The 22846-nt window shown below is 39.4% G+C and overlaps 1 protein-coding gene across 2 annotated transcripts in view; it reads right to left on the bottom strand.

Moving 5' to 3' along the window:
* The window catches only part of FAF1 (Fas associated factor 1), a 464195-nt gene that overhangs the window by 23600 nt on the left and 417749 nt on the right, over positions 1-22846 (bottom strand). For both annotated transcript variants that reach the window (XM_080801413.1, XM_080801414.1), the window contains one exon: positions 19819-20034. In XM_080801413.1, the coding sequence (XP_080657539.1) occupies positions 19819-20034 (216 nt within the window). The remainder of the gene's footprint in view (positions 1-19818; positions 20035-22846) is intronic.

Raw genomic sequence — 22846 nt, 5'->3', positions numbered from 1 at the left:
TTGTCTTCTAGAAACTAAAACATGAGTGGAAAAAATAAAGATAGAAAGAAGGGGTGGGGAGAGAAATAATCATCATTACCATCATACCAGTTACTATTATTATATTCATGCTCTGTTGTAAGTGCTATGCGTATTAAACATTTTACATTCATTTTTTCATTTAATGCTCACAAAAGCCCTTTGAAGTAGGTATTGTTATTCCCATTTTTACCAAAAGATTAAGTAACTTAAGATTGCTCAATGAAAAGCTGATACAGAATTCAAGGCCAGGTCCTTTTGACTCCATAGCTTTTGTTTCAGGTTACAATGCCTCTCAAATGTGATTGAAAAGAAGAGGTAAGTATTAAATAAATCATCTTTACAGTGTTGATTTATATTTGCTTATAAAACAAGCAAGGAAAAATAAATACCAACAACCCCACCTTTATTTTAAGTAGCCAGTTTGAAGTAAGTATTCTTCCTCTACAGTGAGGGAAAGTGGCTGAAGCCTGAAAGACAAGTGCAGGACTGCTGAAGATTTGGGGGCAAGTTTATATTGAATATGTTGGCACTCGAGAACATCTCCAAGGGGTTAAGATTTCCTCAGGTTCTTTTGAAAATCCCCTTGGAAAATACAGCTGGCGTTTTGTTAGTAGGTGACTTAAGCTAGTGCTTGTTAGTACAAGTGACCCTTGAACAACATGATTTGAACTGAGCAGGTCCACTTATATGAAGATTTTTTCCAAAAAATACAGTATGCAGTCAATGTATTTTCTCCTTAACAAGATTTTCTTTACTCTTACTTTCTTGCAAGAATATAGTGTGTGTGTGTGTGTGTGTGTGTGTGTGTGTGTGTATGTATGTGTGTGTGTGTGTGTGTATATATATATATATATGTGTGTGTGTGTAAAAGAATATAGTATATAATACATATAACATATAAAATATGTGTTAATTTTGATTGTTGATGTTATTGGTAAGACTTCCAGTCAGCAGCAGACTATTAGTACATTAGTTTTCAGGGAGTTAAAAGTTATATGTGGATTTCTGACTGCATAGAGGGTTGGCACCCCTACCCCCATATTGTTCAAGGATCAACCATATTCTTCTAAAGCTACTTTTACCCTTCATTAAAGGACTAAGTTCTGTTACAAATGAAAGTAAGAAGTCAAATGCTTATAAGTTTCCCAATTTACAGAGTTCCCCCCATATATCCAGCAGTAAAGCCCAGAAATGAATTTGAGATGTGAATATATTAAAAAATAAAATTATAAAAAAATAATAAGATTATATGTGCAGAGAAGGGTTAACATAGCAGACTTGATAGCTATTCTTTTGAAAGGCTTGCTTATGAGGCTGGCCCTTGGCTGGCATTTGGGAACTTGGATTTGGAGAAGCTTCCCACCATTCCCAGAACTGGTTAAGACTGGATCACTATGCCTACACTGTTTGGAAAAACAACATAATTTATGCTGAACACCTGCTTTCCTTCTGGGATTCTGGAATTTTGGGACATGCCACTGCAAAGGGTACAAACGTGAGCTGTCTCCAACTAAAAACGCTGTGTACTCAGTTTCTAATAGGCTTCCTTGCTTGGCAACATTTCATATATGTTGTCTCAAATCATTGCTGGGGAATTAAATGTGTCATGTAACTCTACTGGGAGAGGTCATTTGGAAGCTTGTGCCTGGTTTCTGCTGGACTTTGCCCCATGTGCCTTTTCTCTTTGCTGATTTGGTTTTGTATCCTTTTGCTGTAATAAATCATAGCCATGAGTATGACTATATGTTCAGTCCTATGAGTTTCTGCTAAGGAATCAATCATTAAACCTTGGAGTCAGGTGGTGTCAGTTGGTGTCAGAAGTGGGATTTAAAAGCCCAACCTGACTCATTGAAATATGTAAAAGCATAGTTTGAGAAAAGTTTGAAGGGATAGGGAATGGTCAACCTTTGGTGTCTGAGTAGATATGAAGTCATTCATCTATGGTATGAAACAGCTGCTATCTGTTTTGAGAGGTAAAAGTTACCTATGGAATTTTAAAATGATAGATCCAATCCAGGAGAGTTGGCTTCACAGCTCCCCTAACTGCTTTTGTTAGCAGTGAGGGGAAAAGGAGCAAATGCCTTTGGTTTCTGTTCACTCAGGTGGCAAGAGAAAATGAACAAAAAATTTCCAAAGGTGAGCTTTGGATAGGCCAAAAAATTCTAAAAGTTTGCATTGTTTTCCCCCTTCAAGTGGGAGGGAAAGAAAAGTTAAATTGGTCCCCAGCACTGGAGCACAATTTTAGATAAACCAGAGGGGGAAAAAGAGAGAAAAACACTCCAGCCATTTCTTCAGCTTAGCCATTGTCACCTCTGTTACTACAATAGCCAAGTATTGCTTCCTTCCCCTCTTCTCTTGCATTCCAGCAGGGATCTTCCCCAGCAGCTTTAATATTAACCCTGTAAATGCTAAAAGTATTGCTAGGTGTTTGAGCAAATTTGCAATGGAAAAGAGGAGGGAATTTAAAAAATTGTTCTTATGGCTATTGTATCTGAATATATGGTAAAAATGGATATAAAAATAATATGCTTTTAATTTCATAAATGCTAGAGGAATCATTCTGACTAAAGAAAGCTGCAAATTGTGTTAGTAGAACACTACCTTCTTGATTATGTCACTGGTGAGTGGGTTAAAATTTAAAATGAATACTGGAAATAGAATAAAGTCTCTAGAAATAATAATTTTTGCTTATTGAAGCCTCTACAAAAAGGGAGGTAATGCAATCTCCAGATAGAGACACACCTTGGGAGTTTTAAAAACAGTTTTTAGTTTGCTAATGTGCTCTTAATAAAATCAGATCTCTGATCTTTAGAGGCTGATGAACTCCCTGTGTGGTGTGCAAATAGGTAAATTTGGGCAATACCAAAGGGCTTAAGAAAGCCTCGCTTGTCACTTGAACTTGGAACACTGGCTGCCTGGTCCTGTGGCACCCTGGCTTTGCTGCTGCTGAAGAAAAGTTGCTGGCTTCTTCTGGAATCCTAAATCCACAGATCCCAATTGTCTAGACCTGACTCTAAACAAAAACCTGACATAGTCTGTTGTGAGCTGCTTCAGCATCAGAATGTGCTGTGCTGAACTGAAAGCAAGCATAAGCTCAATGACTCTGACCCTGGAACTGTTCTAAGTTTAGGACACCTCTCTGTGGGACCTGAAATTTTGAAAATATCATGAGTATATTGTCTGTACTATCTGAGTCACATACAAATGCCTGTAGGAAAGGGTTTGTTTTTTTTTTTTGATGGGACCATCTAAAATCAAGCTGCTCATTGCCTTATATTAAGTATAGAGCCTAACTCTATTCCTAATTTGTGATTCCTGCCAAAAGCTACAAGCTGGGATAGGGCACACCAAAAGCAGTGTGACCCCTCTGCCCATTTCTGACAGATTGGACTCTTGATTTCCTTTGGGAGATGTCTCACTGCTGTTGACTTGTGTTCAACTTCACAGCTTAGTTGCAGTTTGCAACAAAAGACTAATAAACTCTACCTTTCTCACCTTTCTCCTGGTATACACACCTTAGAAAGACAATCTGATTATTAAACACTGCTGTTCCCAAAAAGGGACTGATCTTTTCTAGGCTGCTCACCAGATAAACAGGACAAAAGGGGTGGGAGGTTATGTACACTCATTTTGAAATTTTTTTGTAATTCAGGATTTTGACCTGACCAATTCCTAAATATGATGTGTCTTTCTGGTGAAGTTGTATAAAAATGATTTTCTATAAAAATCTTTTGTCCCTCTTGTATATACAATCCTTCCAGAGAAAAGGTCTAGATCAGAGTAGCCGATGATTAAAAAAAAAAGTAAAATTATGATTGCTAAATGAAATACACTGATTTTGTAACAAAGGAGAAAAAAACAAAAACAAAACCCTGGCATCTGGGAAGGGAGGAAAGCATTAAAATCTTTGCTTTTTCAAACTGTTCCTGGAAACTTTCCTCTCTTCCTGAAGGAAAACTCCCCATGCTGGCTTTCCAAGCTTCTGTAAGTGCTTTGAATTCAATTTGACTGCTGAGTCTATAATCACACAAGACAGTGTGACTAAGAGACAAAATGCAGTGGCCCCAGCTCCTTCACTTCCATACAGAACACCTCCAGATGTTATATACATTCATGAGGCAGATGACCTGGTATATAAGACGAGCAAATCTATTTGAGATTGCCTGCCTTAGGCAGTCCCTCTGAAACCAAGGGCTGAACTAAACTGTTTGGACTGAGAACCCGTGGGTGGGAAGTACCACACTGGGCCTAATGCATGTCCTCCTTGGGGTGCTCTAGCAATTAATCATAAATTTTGTTTCCAGGTACCACGTATGCCCTCTGGGACTGTATTTCTTGTGTGTACCCTAATATCATGACACTGCCTGAGCCCTGGAAGGTGTTCAGGTCAGCTTCAATTTAGCCAGAATTATGCTATACCTGAACTGACAACATGGACCAGGTGAAAAAATGGTTAATAGAGAAACTTAAGGAGGAAGCCACCTTGCTTTCAAAGATGGACTTTAATGGTTATTGGGATTTGTTTAAGTTGGTGAAGTCCAGGATCCCTAAAAAGCATAACTGGGACCCATACTGCGGCTGCTCTCATTCTGTGCGTAAAGTCCTACCGATCCTAATTTTTCTGTAAAGATGTCTTGGTCAAGAGCAAAGGGGGTGATATATGTAGAAAAGAGTTAACATAAGCAAGCCTGACTGATATTCTTTGAAAGGCTTGCTTACCAAGTTGGCCTTTGGCTGGCATTGGGGAACTTTGTTTTTCAGAGGGTTCCCAACATTCCCAGAACTTGTAACTGTGGTTCAATAAGCCTAAACTGTGAAGACCACATAGTTTGTGTTGAATGCCTGCTTTTCTTCTGCGATTCTGGAATTTGGGTACCTAGGTGGAGGGTACATGCCTCTGTGATCAGGTCCCAGTAAAAATCCTGGGTACTCAAGTTCCTAATAAGCTTCCTTGCTTGACAGCATTTCACATGTGTTGTCTCAAATCACTGCTGGGGGAATTAAGCTCATTCTGTGACTCTCCTGGGAGAGAACCCTTGTAAGTTTGTCCCTGGTTTCCCTTGGACTTCTCTCCATGTGCCTTTCCCCTTTGCTGATTTTGGTTTGTATCCTTTTACTGTAGTAAATTATAGCCATGAGTATGACTACATGCTTAGTCTTGTGAGTCCTCCAAGGAAATTATCAAAATTGGAGGTGGTCTTGGGGTCCCCCTGATACACTGTATGAAAACTTTTTCTGTTTAGGATAAGAAGCATAGACTTTGGTGTTTCAAATCACAATTATGTCAGTTACTATCTATGTGACCTTGGAAAGATGACATTTAAAAATTGTTTTATTTATTTATTTGAGAGAGAGAGAGAGGGAAAGCACAGAGGGAGAGGGACAGGGAGAAGCAGACTCCCCACTGTATGGAGAGCCCAACATGGGGTTCGATCCCAGGACCCAGAAATCATGATCTGAGCCAAAGGCAGATGTTTACCTGACTTAGCCATTCAGGGACCCCAAAAGATTACTTAATAATGTCTCTTAGCTCCAGTTGTCTTATTTGTAAAATGGGGCTACTATCTATGTCTTAGGGTTTGTATAAAGATTCAATGAGAGAATGCTTTCAGAAGTGTCTAGCACAGGTTCTGGCACGGAGTGGGAGATTAATAACTGTTAATTCCCCTGGCTGACTGAGAGGTGAAAAAGGATGTGAGGACTGAAGAGGTCACCAAATCAGTCATAAAAATTTCAAAGAAAACTTTCACATCAGAGATCTGCCTACTTTTGGAAGGCTCAGATCCAATTCATCTTGAAACTAAGCAGGAAACTGTACCAACACATTTCACTACAAACCTCTCTGGTGTTTAGTAATATTTCCATGCAATCTCAGTTAAGAGTATTCTGCTTTGTACATGGAGGAAGGAGGAGAGAATATGCTCCCTTAAAGGAAAATATGCTGAAGTGAGATGATGTGGTTTCATCCTACACACAGTGTAGGGGCATGCCCAGCCGGTGAACCATATTATTTCTTCCAAGCACAAGGTCTACACATTTTATTTTATTTATTTATTTTTAAAGATTTATTTTTTTGTCAGAAAGAGAGAGGGAGAGACAGAGAGAGAGCACAAGCAGGGGAAGCAGCAGGTAGAGGGAGAAGCAGGCTTCCCGCTGAGCAAGGAGCCAATGTGGGACTCGATCCCAGAACCCTGGGATCATGGCCTGAGCTGAAGGCAGAGGCTTAACTAAATGAGCCACCCAGGTGTCCCAAGGTCTACACATTTTAAAGCATCACATGCCCTAAGCACCTACCATGTGTTGTGTCCTTTCCCTCAAATCACCTCTCTTAACTCTACAACCACCTCATACGTATCTATTATTATCTGTCTTGTACAGACAAAGGAGCAAGTTTAGAGAGGTTGTGTGCCTTGCCCAACGTCCACCTGATAATCAGTTGTTTTTATCCCTGTGCTGTCTCCCTGTCATGACTGCCAATACTCGGTACACATTTTTCTTACACTAGGGAGACTGCAATAAATAGTGGACTTTCTTCCAAGGAAGAGTCTGTTATAACACAAGTGACAACATGCAGGTCACCCTCATATTAGGAATTAGGAATGTGTGTCAAAACTTATTTTTAAAGGTTAGGGACAGGGCAAAAGCAGTGACTTGCTGGAAATGGATAAAAGGAACTCAGCATTACCAAATCAAGCAGCATGGGCCTCTGCCGTTTACCAAGTGTTTTCATTATCACTTTTAATCTTATCATCACAATATATTAGTGAGGACACATAACATTATCCTCACTTGAAAGATGAAGTAACTCATAGAGCAAAGAGAAATAATGTACTCAATGTAACTCAGCAAATAAACGGAAGTGCCAGCATTAGAACCAAGATCTTTTTGACTCCAAGTATAGATGCAATAGGAGAAACTATGGAACCATTTATCAAAATACTTAGTCCAGGCATTAGTAGACTATGTATAAGCATCTCTCTAATCTCCCCCTGCTTGGCTGCATTTTTATCAATCTCATTTTAAGTACTGCAATATCCTTTGACTATTCTTCTGGCTTCAGTCTTTCTTCATGTCAATTTATCTTTCCAGGCTACCAGTGAGAAATAATGGAAAGAATGAGTACCATCATATTTAATTTCTACTTCCTGGTTATGTGTTCTTGGACAAAACACTTAACTTATAAGCTTCAGTTCTATATCTGTAAAATGGGAATAATATTTGCCTGATAGAGTACATTTTGGACATGGGTTTGAAATCTGCTTCTTTGTGCTTTTTATTTTTTCAACTATAAGGTAAAGATAATACCAATTTCATAAGCTGGTTGTAAGGATTCAATTAGGTGATGCCTGTAAAGTGCATAGCATAACTGCTTAATCCACAGTGGGAGCTTAAAAAATGGTAGACAGCCTAAGAGTTGTCAGTTAGAAATGTGGGAGCTGAAAGGAGGAAATGAAGGCTGATTTTACATGGGTTGGTCAGAAAAGGCCTCAATGAAAAGGCAACATTTGAGCAGAGACTTAAAGGGCATGAACAATGCCCATTTCTAAGGAAGAAAGTGCACATGTAAGGCTTTGAAATGAGAAAAGGTTTTGTTGTATTTCACAAATAGCAAGGATGCCAAGGTGACTGGAAAAGATTGAGGGGAGTCAGAGAAATACCAGGTAGTCATATCAGGGAGGGCCTTTTAAAAGCCTGGAATTAGATGGGGAATCATGATAGGGTTTTGAGAAATGATATGATTTGCCTTACATATATATTTTTAAAGTCTCTCTGTTTTTCAGAAAAGGAGACTGAAGGGGTAGGGGAGTTGCATGGGTGGAGGCCGAGCGACCAGTTAAGATACCACTGCAATAATCTGGCCAAGAGATTAATGTAGCTTGTCCTAGGGTTAGTTGTGGAGGTGGTGAGAAGTAGATTTAGAATATATTTTGAATGTAAAACCAACAGAATTTGCTTATGAGTTGAATGGAGAAATGAAAGAGGAGTCAACAATAACTCTAAGGTTTCTGGTCTGAAAAACATTTATAATTTTCACTTATTACAGGGTAAATTTAAAATTGATTGACAAAAAATTATCTTTTTCCAGATTTCAAAAGGCACAGAAATTTGTCAAGGATAATATTTTTACTTCTTATATAGAAAAGTATATCCAAAATTTATATTCTGAGTCAAAAGTAGAAATTTTCCCCAAATGGTGTAGACTGTCCTCATCAATCTTGTCTCCCAGTGTTTGTTTATAAGACATCTGTTTTCTTAAACAGTATGAACATTACATTTCAGTGTTTTAATCCTTGACAATGTGGTATTACAAAAAAATTGCTTTTCTTCTCTTACTGTTCAGTTCAGTCATCTTCCTATGTCTTTATACCTTACTAGTCACTTATTATTTCATTTTCCTCTGTGTTTTCTTTTTCATTTCCCTCAGAATATTAGTGTTTTTGTACTGGTTTCTAAGACATCATTTATGACTAAGGATGTTAACCATTTGCCATGCATTGCAAATTACATACCACGTGCTCTCACCATCATTTTACTGTGATGTTTTGCTTGTACAGAAGTTGTATGTTCAAATATAATAATGTCCTGCTTAAAAACAAAAAGGAACGAATTTGCCATTTAATAAGTTGAGGAAGAATATGAGAGGAACAGGTTTGCGGACGGGTAGGAATCAGGAGTTTAGTTCTGATTATGTTTATTTTATTTTTAAAAAAGATTTTATTTGATAGAAAGAGAGAGAGCGAGAGAGAGAGAGCAAGGACACAAGCAGGGGGAGCGGCAGAGGGAGAAGCCGGCTCCCCGCTGAACGGGAAGCCTGACACAGGGCTTGATCCTAGGTCCCTGGGATCATGACCTGAGCCAAAGGCAGACACTTAACAATGGAGCCACTCAGCAGCCCCTAGTTTTGACTATGTTTAATTTGAAATGTCAATTAGACATAAGGTGGGAGTGTTGAATAGCCAATTATGTGTAAAAATATCTAGAGTTCAGGGTAGAGCCTGGGCTGAAGACACACACTTTTGGAGTTATAACTGTATATATGACATTTAAAGCCACAAGACTGAATGAGATCACCTAGATAATGAGGCTAGTAAGGGAAGAGATCAGAAGACTGACACATCTTGAGTACCTACAATGTGCTAGGCAATGTGAATTTTTAAAATATGAGATAACGTATGGGTAATCTTACTTTGATGATAACCATATGGCCATGTCATTACTTTGCTCAACAAATTTACATGAAATAAAGCCAAGCTCCCTTGCCTCGTAGTCTAGGTTTCATATAGTTCCTGTTCCTAGAACTTTACAAGTTCCATTTTTCAACTAATCTAGTCTGCACTCTAGCCATGCCTTGTGCTTTCTACCATTACCTTCTTTCTTCAAGCTGTCCTGGCTGCTAGAGAATGTTTTCCCCTTATCAGTCCAACAAAAATCCTATCCATCTCAAAATTTGGTTCATCTGCTACCTCTTATACAAAGCCCTTCCTGATCACCCAGGTCAGCAGGAATTTTAATCAACTTTGACTTCTAGTGCCCTTTCTGTCTGACTATTCTTAGAACCCACTGCATGAACTGCATTATGAAGATTATTTTTTGTATGAGAAGCCAGGGTATTCTCAAAGGCAAGGACCATGCCTTATTCTTTGGCATTTAGCACAGTGCCTCGAAAAATAAAAAGTCTGTTGGTAAACAGAGTGTGAAATACAACTAAGTGTATACTTTACCTACATCTGGCTGTGCCTCTGTAATAGGAATTATAAAGACAATATGAAAAAATCAGAAGATGAAATTTTTACAAATGTATAAAACCGAGCTTCAAAAAACCCACAAAAAACCTGGGCTTCATTTATACATTTAAAGTATTTTTCTAGATGATAAATTACCTCACTAATTTAATCCTTCCTTGGAATAAATCAGGAAGCATGATGGCATAGGAATTAGGAGCACAGCTCCAGAGTCACACACTTAGGTTTGTATCTGGTTCTGATATTTACTATGACATTGGGCAGGTTATTTAACCTCTTTCGTGCCTGAGTTTCCCCATCTCAGTGAGGACAGGATGCATATTTACCCTCACAATAGTTTTTGTTATCTTTTCTTTTCTTTATTTAAATTCAGTTTAGTTAACATATACTATATTATTAGTTTCAGAGGTTGAATTTAGTGGTTCATCAGTTGCATATAATACCCAGTGCTGATTACATCAAGTGTCCTCCTTAATGCCATCACCCAGTTACCCATTACTCCACACACCTCCCCTCCAGCAACCCCCAATTTGTTTCCTAGAGTTGAGAGCCTCTTATACTTTGTCTCCCTCTCTATTTTCGTCTTATTTTATTTCTCCTTCCCTTCCCCTATGTTTTTAGGATTAAATGAGATAACATGTATATGGCACTGAGAATAGTGCCATACTATTATTAAAAAATTTTTATTCTGAACGTTTGGCTAATGATCATCATTACTTTTCATGTGTAGACAGCATCCCACAGTTTACAAAACACTTTTATATACATTGCATTATTTATTGCTTCTAATTTATAGGGGAGAAAACTGAGATTTAGAGAGGGAGATGTGCCTTGTTCAAGGTTGCCCAGCTAACCTTTCTGATTCCCAGTCCAATGTTCCACCTCTATTATCACTGCCTTCCCTCTATTCCATCTCCTCAATCATTCCAACAATAGAGACACTTAAAAACCGTGTTTCCAGTTTGATTCAGTGTTTAAGGCATTGTTAAGGCATAGGATGCTTATTTCATTACTAAAACTTGTAATTTAGAAAATTATATATCCACCTCAGGTAGCCTTTTTTTTTTTAAATTTCTTTTCAGTGTTCCAGAATAGAAAATTATATATATATTTATATATATATATATATATATATATTTTTTTTTTTTTTTTTAAGATTTTACTTTATTTATTTGACAGACAGAGACAACAAGTAGGCGGAGAGGCAGGCAGAGAGAAAGAGGGGGAAGCAGGCTCCCTGCTGAGCAGAGAGCCCAACGCGGGGCTCGATCCCAGGACCCCGGGATCATGACCTGAGCCGAAGGCAGAGGCTTTAACCCACTGAGCCACCCAGATGCCCCCCCCCGCCTTTTTTTTTTTTTTTTAAAGATTTTGTATTTTTCCTCTTTAATTAGACTGCTAATATAACAGATTAGAGTTTTTAAGACCTATTTAAGAAGTAGCTATATTATTCTTTTAAATCTTTTGTTACCTAGTTTCTTTTGTTGTAAATATTATGTAAACAGTTTGCCAGATGACTTCTACCTATAAACTCAAGTGTCCTGTGGTCAAAATACTCTAGAGACATCTTTCCTTGTAATATCATTTTTTTTTTAAAGATTTTATTTATTTGCCAGAGAGAGAGAGAGAGAACACACAAGCAGGCAGAGAGGCAGGCAGAGGCAGCAAGAGAAGCATGCTCCCTGCCGAGCAAGGAGCCTGATGTGGGACTCGATCCCAGGACTCTGGGATCATGACCTGAGCCGAAGGCAGCCGCTTAACCTACTGAGCCACCCAGGCGTCCCTGTAATATCATTTTTGAAAATACAGCAACTGAGAGTCTTGGGCTGTAGTCCTCCATAGTCATCAACTGCATGTATGCTCTCAAACAAGCCATGCTACCTCAGGCCCTCACTTTCGCCACCTGTTGACTGACACTAATACCACCTGCCTTGCTACCTCTCCAAGCTGACAAGAAAAGGACTAAGATTACTCTGTAAATGCATTTTGCACCTCAGTACAATCTCTTGGCTTCTTCCAGTCAAGCATTTTTTTTGTGGCTTAATGGCGAAATGCATGTGGTGGGGAAGTAATGGGAGGGAGAAGAACTGAGAAGAAGAGGAGATAGGTGAGATTGTGTATGCTTTGGTAAAGAGTTTGGACTGTTGCCCACTAGAACCACTGATGCCTTTTAAGCAGGAAGGAGATAAGATTATCATCAAATCTATGTTTCAGAAAAATAACTCAAGAGTCAGTGGGTAGGATCGACAGGAGGTGGGGTACACAGGACTGGAGTCAAGGGGAAGGAAGCCATAGATTTAATCCAGCTATGAAGATTTGAGTAGTGGGGACAGTCAGGAAGGAGAGGAAAAGGAAGGAGAGGAAAAGAACAAATTTGAGAGAAGTTTGGAGGCAGACTGATATTGTGACCGACTAGATGTCAGTTGTGTTCCATTCCACAATCATTGTTCTTATTCTCTAAATCTTGATCTTTTAGGGATATTGGAAAACCTCAAATAATTAGATATAGTGATATTAAAATCCCTGAAGGAAAAAAAAATAAAAGCTGGAGGGAATGGAGCAAGCTCAGCAGTGGTAACTTTAACATGTATCTCACTGATTAGATGCCTCATCTTGCTTTATCTTAAAAACAAAGCTTTTAAGATATAGGTAGTTCAATGGTATTAAAGTTTTTCCTTCTGGTTCTTTCTTTTTTTTTAATCAGACAGTCTAATATAAATTGAAAATCAATCCCACTGCAATATTAGAGGCATTAACATATGAAAGTCATTGAAATGCAGAATATTTTAAAAATTGGTGCTTGGGGGCGCCTGGGTGGCTCAGTGGGTTAAAGCCTCTGCCTTCAACTCAGGTCACGGTCCCAGGGTCCTAGGATCGAGCCCCGCATTAGGCTCTCTGATCAGCGGGGAGCCTGCTTCCCCCTCTCTGTCTGCCTCTCTGCCTACTTGTGATCTCTCTCCGTTAAATAAATAAATAAAAATCTTTAAAAAAAATTGGTGCTTGGAGCTGCAATTTATTGCATTTATTACATGGTCTCTAATGTTGATTTTGTAGTTTTATTGTCCTACTGCTCTTATTTTATTTTATTTATTTTCTACTCTAATTTTAAAGTGGAGCTCTGTAATCTATTAGCAGAGTTTTAAAAGGAGCCAGTGATCTTAAAAAGCAATGGCCAGAGGCACCTGGGTGGCTCAGTGGGCTAAGCCTCTGCCTTCGGCTCAGGTCATGATCTCAGGGTCCTGAGATCCGCCCCGTGTCGGGCTCTCTGCTCAGCGGGGAGCCTGCTTCCCTTCCTCTCTCTCTCTCTCTCTGCCTGCCTCTCTGCCTACTTGTGATCTCTCTCTGTCAAATAAATAAATAAAGTCTTAAAAAAAAAAAAAAGCAATGGCCATAAGAAAACTTGGGTTTTAGAGTTGACTCTGCTATTTATCATGTGACATAAGTAAAGTGTATTTCTTTTTTAAATATTTTATTTATTTATTTGACAGACAGAGATCACAGGTAGGCAGAGAGGCAGGCAGGGGGTGGGGGAAGCAGGCTCCCCGCTGAGCAGAGAGCCCGATGTGGGGCTCGATCCCAGGACCCTGGGATCATGACCAGAGCTGAAGGCAGAGGCTTTAACCCACTGAGCCACCCAGGCGCCCCAAAGTGTATTGTTTTATCATGCTTTGATTCTTGCATCTGTAAAATGACAGCATTGGCCTTGATATCTCAGAGATTCCTTTTAAATATATTAATGATTCTAATGATACATTATTTTGTCTGGTTTAGAACATTTGGGTATTTTTTAACTAAATATCCATCATTGCTCTAAAGAAAGAATTCACTGCTATCATGCTTTCTTTAGCTATAAGCCTTTCCTACCTCTTCTACCTCTCTCCACTTAAGACAATTATAGCAGATACTGCTCACTATGTGGTTGTAGCTTATATTCACTTATTTCTTACCGTAACTCTGAGCTAGATATTACTATTTTCCTTTCAAAGAAAGAAAGGTGAAGAAATAAACATTCAGCATGGCCAAGTAAGTTGCCCAATGCATTACAGCAGGTATCTGATGGAGTGGGATTCAGATATAGGTCTAACTACAACCAAAATTTTTATTTTTAACTATGTTTTTCTGTTTCCACTTACCCAGGATCTCTCTGTGCAAGGCTCAGGTTAAATTCATTTCCTTTGTAATGCCTTCCCTTACCACTGCAGGCTAAAATTACCTGTCCTTCCAACTATGGGTATAATTTGTAATGTAATTTGCTTTAAATGTGTTTTCGCTAGAATGTGAACTCTTCAAGGTCAGTAACAATTTCTTTTATTTCTGTATCATTAGCGTCGCATGGAGGTTGGCAGAGTGGCTGCTCAGCAAATGTTCTGCCATATGGAAGAACAAATATATGAATGAAATGCAAATTAAACTACTTATCTTTCCTTATGTGACAAATTGGATATCCTTGTGTTATCGATAAAGTCAAACATCATCCAACAGTAGTTTGTGGATAACTGTAAGTTCTACAAGGGTAAGAACTGTGTCACTTTTCTCAGCACTGTGTTCCCACTGCTGATCTTAGTGCTTAATGAAATAAAGGTGGATGGGTGACAGAGGAAGGAATCCACATACTCTAAATTTGTAAGGCTTTCCCCCCAGTTAATTTAAACAAACACTTAAGGAGGGCCTTTCACTCTGAAAAACCCTGCTAGAAGCCTGTTTATACATTTCCTTTAAACACAGATGGAGGAAGAACAAAATGATAAGCTATCATTATGGGGGGGGACTAGAAAGCAGGAGAAAAATATAAATACATTCATTACTTTTAGAATATAAAATGTCTGATATCGTATTTTGGAATGCATAAATGTTTGTCTTCTTGGGGGTTCACATCTACAGATCTAGAGGAAGAAATAGTCTCTTGGGAAGAATGAGGGCTGTGTGATTACATAGAAGTGACAAGACACACAGGGTACTCACTGGTCCTAAAGCTAATCTGCCATTACCATCCTCCTTCCCCAGTATTCCCCAGTCATGTTATAAACAGAACACCACACCTTCCAGTTGCAGGTAGAGCTTCTCTGAGTGATGTGCATAGGAGTAGGCAAAAGAAGGAAAACATAGGAAGGGGGAAAGAGATGTGGGATTAAAAAGATAAGAAGGAGGGAAGAGTAGAAAGAAGGGAAGTGAATAAAAAGGATAAAATGGGACTAGAAAGAAGGGGAGGGGTGGGAAAGAAGGAGGGAAAAGGGAAAAGGAAGGTTGGGGGAAGTTACTAACAACCTCACACTGACTGAGTAGCACTGGGCCAGTGCCCAGTAGGTCCAAAGGGGAACCAGGCAGCTGGCAGGGGCCCCTTGCTCTGACTCAGAGGCAGGGGGGAGTAGTAGTAGGGGTTAGGATCATTCCTCAAATTTGGGACTCAACTACTTCAATACCAACTACCTCTCAATGCCCAAGTAGGCAAATGGGCCACTGATGTTCACATAGCTCTACAACATCCAAGAGGTAGAGAGCTTAATGGCCAAAGCTTGGGGCACCAGGGTGGTTTAGTTGGTTAAGCATCTGCCTTTGGCTCAGGTCATAATCCCAGAGTTCTAGGAACAAGCCCCGCATCAGGCTCCATGTTCAGTGAGGAGTCTGCTTCTTCTCTCTCTGCCCCTCTCCCCCTGCTTGTGTGCACCGCTCTCTCTCAATAAATCAAATCTTTGTTTAAAAAAATGGCCAAAGCCCTGGTAGTGAATATTACTTCTCTTGGTAACTGTTATTAGCAAAACAGACAGCAAAACAACAAAAATCAAGTAACTCAATGTTCCCAGCACCCTGACAATCAGCTTTTCTGAGGAAGGTCTGTGTCTGCTTCTATTCTGGTCATCCCACAGTGCTCAGTTCAGTGGTATACCCACCAGACATTTAGTAAATAGTTGGACAGCTGGAAAATCTTAACATGAAGTATTGTTTTGATTGGGGGTGGGGTGCAGAAGAATGTTTACTATGTCCTACGCTGAGAAATCAGTCTCTGCTTTGTGGAGAAAAGGCTGAAGACACAATAAGACTCCCGGAGTTAAGTCTTATGTTATTTGTTATTAAAGAGGGAAGGTCTTAAGATGTGCTTTTTAACAGTCTTTAGTTTGGTTGTAATTTAAGATGACTTTTGCAAATTAGATCCTAATCCTTGCAGACACAGATGGCTGTTACAGAATAGCCTTGCAAAAACACTAGTCATTTGACTTGAAAGAGTATTCAGACAAGGATGAAGGGCTATTAACTCTCACCCTATCCCTGGCTCTAGGAGGTCTAAGGAGTCCTGGGTGGGCTTTAGGTCTAGGTCTAGAATCTGGGTGGGCCTAGGGCTTCTTTCCTCATTGGGAACAGCTTCCCTAGGTCACTCTGGAATCAGGGATTTAGGTCAGACTGGAGAGCATTACCATTTGAAAACAGTAACTAAATGCTTATGTGTGAGGTACCATGCTGGGAACTTCAGGGGAGGTAGATATGAACATGATATGGACAGCCTTTGTAAAAAAAATTATTGAACAACAGGACTGCTATGAGAGAGGAATATACAAACTGCAATGGGTACACAGGTGAGGAGCTTGGGAGAAGGGGAGGGCTTCTGAAAGAGGATGACATTTGAGCTAGTCATTAAAAGATGAGGTCAAACAGGCCAGGAAAAGTGGGGAGGGTGGATATTCAAGGATGAGAGAACACAGTTCCAGAGCACAGAGGCATGAGAGTCTCTTGTATCTTCCATGAATAGCGAGCAATCTCTTTTCTCCTGGTGATAGAAATATGTAATGAGAGGCAGAACTTAAAGTGGAAAAGGGAGGTAATGGACCAGATTGTGAAGAGTTTTTGAAAAACATTCTAAGTGGTCTATCCTTATCCTAGGGCTATAAGGAACTATTAATGAGTTTTTAAACAAGAAAGGGAAAGATCAGAATGGGACTTTAGAAAAATCACTCTGTGCAGATAATATCAGGTTGACCAAGGACCATAAAATGGACCTGTAATGGATATCAGGAAGCTCTTGATTCTTCCTAGAGAATCAAGCCTCTGGTTAGACTTTTCCTCTGGGAAACTGGGACAAACATGATCTAAACTGGCCTTAAAGTAGAAATAGGACAGGGATGAAAGGGACACTTCGAGAAGAGACTGTTATCTGGATTGAATAGTGTCCTTCAGCAGAGTAAAGGGTGAATGATTGAGATTTAAATCAAGAGTGCATTTTCTCTAAGACTAGGTGACTGACCCTACATTTAGGGCAAATTCATAGTGAACACAGTCTGCACTGAAAAGGCTGAGTGTTGGGTCAGTAGAACTTTAGGTGGGCAGGAAGCAGGCCCAAGAGCCTTCTGCATTTCACTTCACAGTTCCCTTATTTATTTGCGGCAGCAACTTATAGCCTACATTTCTACCTTGTGGGAAGAGGTCATTAATACTGACCATAAAATCCAGCTTCTTTAGAGATTGTTCCCCCTCACCTTACCTCCAGTAATCAGGTTTAAAAATTAATTAGAAAGAAAATAAAGTTTAATTTTAAAAGCCAGCAAAGTCCTTAGACTCCATCACTTCTAGTACTTTCATTTCCAAATGAAAGGCCCAGAAGCCGAGTGCGAGTGCCTTAAAACCAAGGGTTGTGATCTTAAAAGTTCTCATCACAAGGGAAAAAATTTTGTAACTACATATGACAAAGGATATTAGCTAGACTTATTGTGGCAATCATTTTGCAGTGTTCACAAATATTGAATTATGTTGTACACTTGAAACCAATATAAAGTTATATGTTAATTATACTTAAATTTAACAAACGAACAAACCAAGAATTGGGAGAGACTAAGTTAACTAAGTTAGCTCCTAAATTTTATAAATTCTTTAAGAGAGATGTTCATTATAGATTCATCACAGAACAGTAAGTATGAGAACCAGGGTGATATTGAACCCCTTGTTAGTGGCTCTTCCCTAAGTTGTTACACATTTATAGTTTAACTTGAGTGTCAGAATTAGTTTCTTACCTGGCTATGCAGTACACAAAGCATGTACACATATGTGTTCCCTGGACATGTCTGTGTGTGTTATATATGAACAAAGAGGAAGAGCTTGGAGCAGTAGGTGGGGCTAGTGAGAGAGGAGCCAATGGCAGCACCTCTGGTCCATTCTAGTTTCCTTGGCTTAGACATAAGTAGTAGGATCCTCATCCCACCTAGGAATTTTGTGGCTGAGTGGTAGGGCTAGACATATACCGCTGGTTTCTGTCTCTGCTTTGCAAATCTGACAGTCACTGTGAGGGACTAAGATGAACCTTAATCAAATTCTAGGTTTTGTGTTTTGTTTTGTTTTTTTTAAAGATTTTATTTATTTATTTGCCAGAGAGAGAGAGAGAGAGAGAGTGAGCACAGGCAGACAGAGTGGCAGAGGGAGAAGCAGGCTCCCTGCAGAGCAAGGAGCCCGATGTGGGACTCGATCCCAGGACGCCGGGATCATGACCTGAGCCGAAGGCAGCCGCTTAACCAACTGAGCCACCCAGGCGTCCCTTGGTTTTGTGTTTTAAATGAAGTCTAAGTTAGTAGATCTCATAATTATTAGATCAAAATGGAATCACAGAATATTAAGATTTACTGTGTATCTTAGAGGTAAGCTAGTCTAAGCCCCATTCCTCTTAAAGTAGGAACACTGGGAATGAATCCTTCTCCATGTAAGTCCAGTATTGCTGAAAAGGGATCATTTAGTAGTTGCTGGTTTTCTCCAATGACAGGAAAACCACTACTTCACAACACAAGATATTCATTCCCTCCTTAGAAAATACTTTCTTATATTGGGCCAAAATTGCCTCCTGTAACTTTCAAGTCATTGGTCTCAGTTCTCTGTCCTTATAAACTCACAAAGTAAGATCCCTCTTTTTCATGGCAGGCCTTCAAGTAGCTGAAGACAACAATCAAGTCTCCCATGGCTTTTCCATATTTAGAGGAAATGTTCTTCAAATGATATGATTCCCAGTTCCCTCATCTTCCCATTAGCCCTGCTGTGGACACGCTCTTTTTTTCTTCAGGCTTTAGCATGGAGTCTAAGGGCTCTTTGTGGGCAAGTTTATCTTAGTTCATAGTTGAATAGGACCATTAAGTTATCTTCTTGTTGGGATTATACCTCCAAAAAAGCAGCTAGCATTTTGTTAGCAGCTACAACACAATAATGTATATTCAGCTCAATTCAAACATAACCTCTGATAATGTGTGGTCTTTCCATCCCAAATGTGAGTAATTAATTCTCTAAATCTAATGTGGGAATCTCTTTCTATCTCTAAATATTTCTGTAAAATTCCTATAGGTTCATTTTTGTTTATTATTTTAGTATTTTGAGGTTTTCTTGAATCTTATTTTTCATAATCCATAAATCTGATAAAGTCTTCGTATAAGGTCCAATAAGCATGGTATGTAATAAAGGATTAAATACAGAACCTCTTGGTTTCCTCTAGGGAGAGGACAATCACTTAGTCAACACTTTTTGTATACCATCATTTAATCAGCAACGAAACTACCTAACTATAGATTTACATCTTTCTACTTTGCCCCAGGACACTATTAGAGACCATCAAATACCTTGCTGAAATACAGAAATACAGTGAATATAAGTCACCCTCTGTGACTTTCCAGGATAGTAAGAACTATCAAATCACAAAATACTCTTGGTTTAGCATGACTTAGTGAACCTATAATCACTGACCCTGACTGAATTGTTAAGCTGTTAAGCACACAATTCTCTGATCTACTCTGAGGTGTATAGAGATGAGATCTTGGGAGAGCTTATATGGATGCTGAAATAGGGGAAACAGCTAGGAAGGAAGAAAGACCTAGTACCTAATTTCTTCTATAGGCTCCTGGGCACAAGTCTGTCAGCCTGGATACATACCTTCTCTGAAGGCTGAGGAGAGAATGGTGTGCAAAACAAAATACTCCTAGGTGTGTGGTCTTGTAGTAGGCTGTACCATGGGACTTTTCTTGGGCTACTTTGTCCAGCCCTAATAATGGGATATCTCCCACTGGACACATTTCCTAAAACAGGCATATGAACTTACGTCTCTTCTAGGAAAGGTACTCAGCAACTTGAACTCATCCCATGGATATCCTTTGGAAGCTACAAAATCAAAGACAATCTGGAGCTTATTGCTGGCCAGGAACCGCCGCTCAAGGAACTCTCCACTGGGGGTTCGGATCCGCAGTTTGCTCACGGGTTCAGCATTTTCTTCCTTTGGCTCTGGAGGCAGGGCCTGCTCTAAGGAGAGCCGGATGGCCTAAAGAAGGCAAAAACCAGGTGTCAAAGTGTGTGATAGGACTGTGGGAAGTGGGGCAGGGAGAGCCTAGAAGAAAGCTGCTGCTTTGTATTAACTCATCGAGTCCATTTATTAACCGAGCCTGATGCTTGACAATAGAATCATGTTTTTCATATTCTTAATATTAGCTCAATAAGCAATTAATTAAAATAAGTCCCACCTTGATGACATGTATTATTAAACTGATAGATAATCACATAGAAAAGAAATGTAATTTAATTGTTTTTTACTGAAGGGCTCAGGTGTTTGTGATTTAGGAAAGAGGCATCAAATACCCAATTGCTTCCTTTCTAGTGTATGAATTAAGGCTATTAGAAACCTTTACAAAAGACACACATGTAAATAATGTATTTGAAAAACATACATTTTCCAAGTCAAAATAATTAAAGAGTTTGTAGAATACTAAATATTTTATTAACATCAAAATGGAGTGGAAGATTCACTTGGGGTGATGAAAAACTTTGGAAATTGTGGTGATGGCTGCATGACATCATGAATATAATTAATGCCCCTGAATTGTACACTTAAAAATGGTTACAAAGGCAAATTTCTATTATAGATATATATGTTGCTACAATAAAAAGAAAGTGGAATGGAATGGAGAGAAATTAAAATATCAGGTTTATTGGAGGTAGAAGAACATAGTCCTAGTTCCAGCCTTGTCACTAACTTGCTGTGGGATTTGGCCAAATCCAGATTTCTGGATCTAGAGATGGCCCAAACTCTTCATTTCACAGGTAAGAATACCTCAAATAGGTGGAGTATACTGTTGAGAGATCTCATGGCTAGAGTTGGGCTTGAACCCAGGTTTCCTAGTTCTCGACCTATAATATTGCATAATTTCACATTCATGATACATTCCATTGGATACTCCACTGGAAGTTAGAAGGTCTCTGATGTAGGAATCTATGGCAGAAACTCACGAAAAACTTTCTGTTTCCTGTACCTCAGAAGGCTCCTTAGGTAAGTAAGTCTGGTACTGGCATGCTCATTATCAGTTATATTCTTGCCTGGTTACTTTGACATTTTCATGTTCCCAGTTTGTCATCAATAGAAAAACAAAATATTCCCTCAATTGATCTACAACTATTTTAAAAAATTTATTTATTTATTTATTTTTAAAGATTTTATTTATTTATTTGACAGAGATTACAAGTAGACAGAGAGACAGGCAGAGAGAGGAAGGGACGCAGGCTCCCTGCTGAGCAGAGAGCCCGATGTGGGGCTCGATCCCAGGACCCTGGGATCATGACCTGAGCCGAAGGCAGAGGCTTTAACCCACTGAGCCACCCAGGCGCCCCAAAATTTATTTATTTATTTGAGAAAGAGAAAGAGAGAAGGAAAGAGAACAAGCATAAGCAAGCGTAGGAGCAAAGGGAGAGGGACAAGCAGACTCTGTGCTGCACACAGAGCCCGATATGGGGCCCGATCCCATGACCCTGAGATCACGACTTGAGCCGAAATCAAGAGTTGGAGGCTTAAATGACTGAACCACCCAGGCATCCAAATCTACAACTATTATAATCATGTAACATGAGTGAGAGAAATTAGGATTTCTGTTCTCTAAATCCTTAACAGCAATTTTCAAAGTTAGTGTCACTCTTCCAACTGGGGGAAAAATATTTAAGAAATTCTACTAAACAATTCTTGGGCCAAGGGGAACTATAAATAAAGGACACAGAATATCTAGAAAACAATGATTGTTGAAACACATCATGTTGGAATTCATGGGATTCATCCAAAGCAGTGCTCAGAGGAAATTCATAGCCTTAAAATTCTTATATTATTGGAAAAGAACAAATAAGAATAGGCTCAGTCAGTAGAGCATGTGACCCTTGATCTCAGGGTCATGAGTTCAAGCCCCACATTGGGTGTAGACCTTACTTTGGGGGGGCGGGGGAGGAAGAATCAGACTAAAAAACTAGGGGAAAAAAAACAATAAAAGAGGTGGGGAGGGGCGCCTGGGTGGCTCAGTGGGTTAAAGCCTCTGCCTTTGGCTCGGGTCATGATCCCAGGGTCCTGGGATCAAGCCCCTCATCGGGCTTTCTGCTCAGCAGGGAGCCTGCTTCCTCCTCTCTCTCTGCCTGCCTCTCTGCCTACTTGTGATCTCTGTGTGCAAAATAAATAAATCTTTAAAAAAAATAGGTGGGGAAAAAAGCTTAGAAAAAAATAATTAGAGATGCCTGGGTGGCTCAGTTAGTTAAGCATCTGCCTTTGGCTCAGGTCATGATCCCAGGGTACTGGGATCGGACCCCACATTGGGCTCCCTGCTCAGTGGGGAGTCTGCTTCTTCCTCTGCCCCCTTATCCCCTTAAATGTATTTAAAATAAACAGAGAAACAAAGTTTGCTCAGACAACAGTACCAATAAGAAAGTAACTCTATGTCATTCAGGATAATTTGGTTGGTTGTAATACTTAAGTATTTGTAAAAAAAAAAACACTAAGAATTTCTGCAGTGTATAGTAAAAGCTATGACTCTCAAGTAATTTTCCTTCTTGAGGCACAGGATAATATCACCTACCTTAGGGGATTATAAAAGATGGGAATCACATATATGACATATGTGAAGTTTCCAGTGTAGTGTGTGATATATAATAGGCTCCAGTGAATGCTTGCTTGGGGTTGTGCTGGTTAAGTAGTCCTATAATCTCATTTTTATATGGGGAAATTGAGACCAAGAAATGGTGACATAAGAAATTTAATCCAAAAATCAGAATAATAGGAAGTTAAACCAGTTATTTTTGCCCTTCCCTCCTTCCTTCCTTGGATAGCA

The sequence above is a fragment of the Martes martes genome (assembly GCF_963455335.1).
Source record: "Martes martes genome assembly, chromosome: 4".
NCBI lineage: Eukaryota > Metazoa > Chordata > Mammalia > Carnivora > Mustelidae > Martes > Martes martes.
The sequence above is the reverse complement of the archived record's forward strand: the minus strand, read 5'-3'. Positions and strand labels throughout refer to the sequence as shown.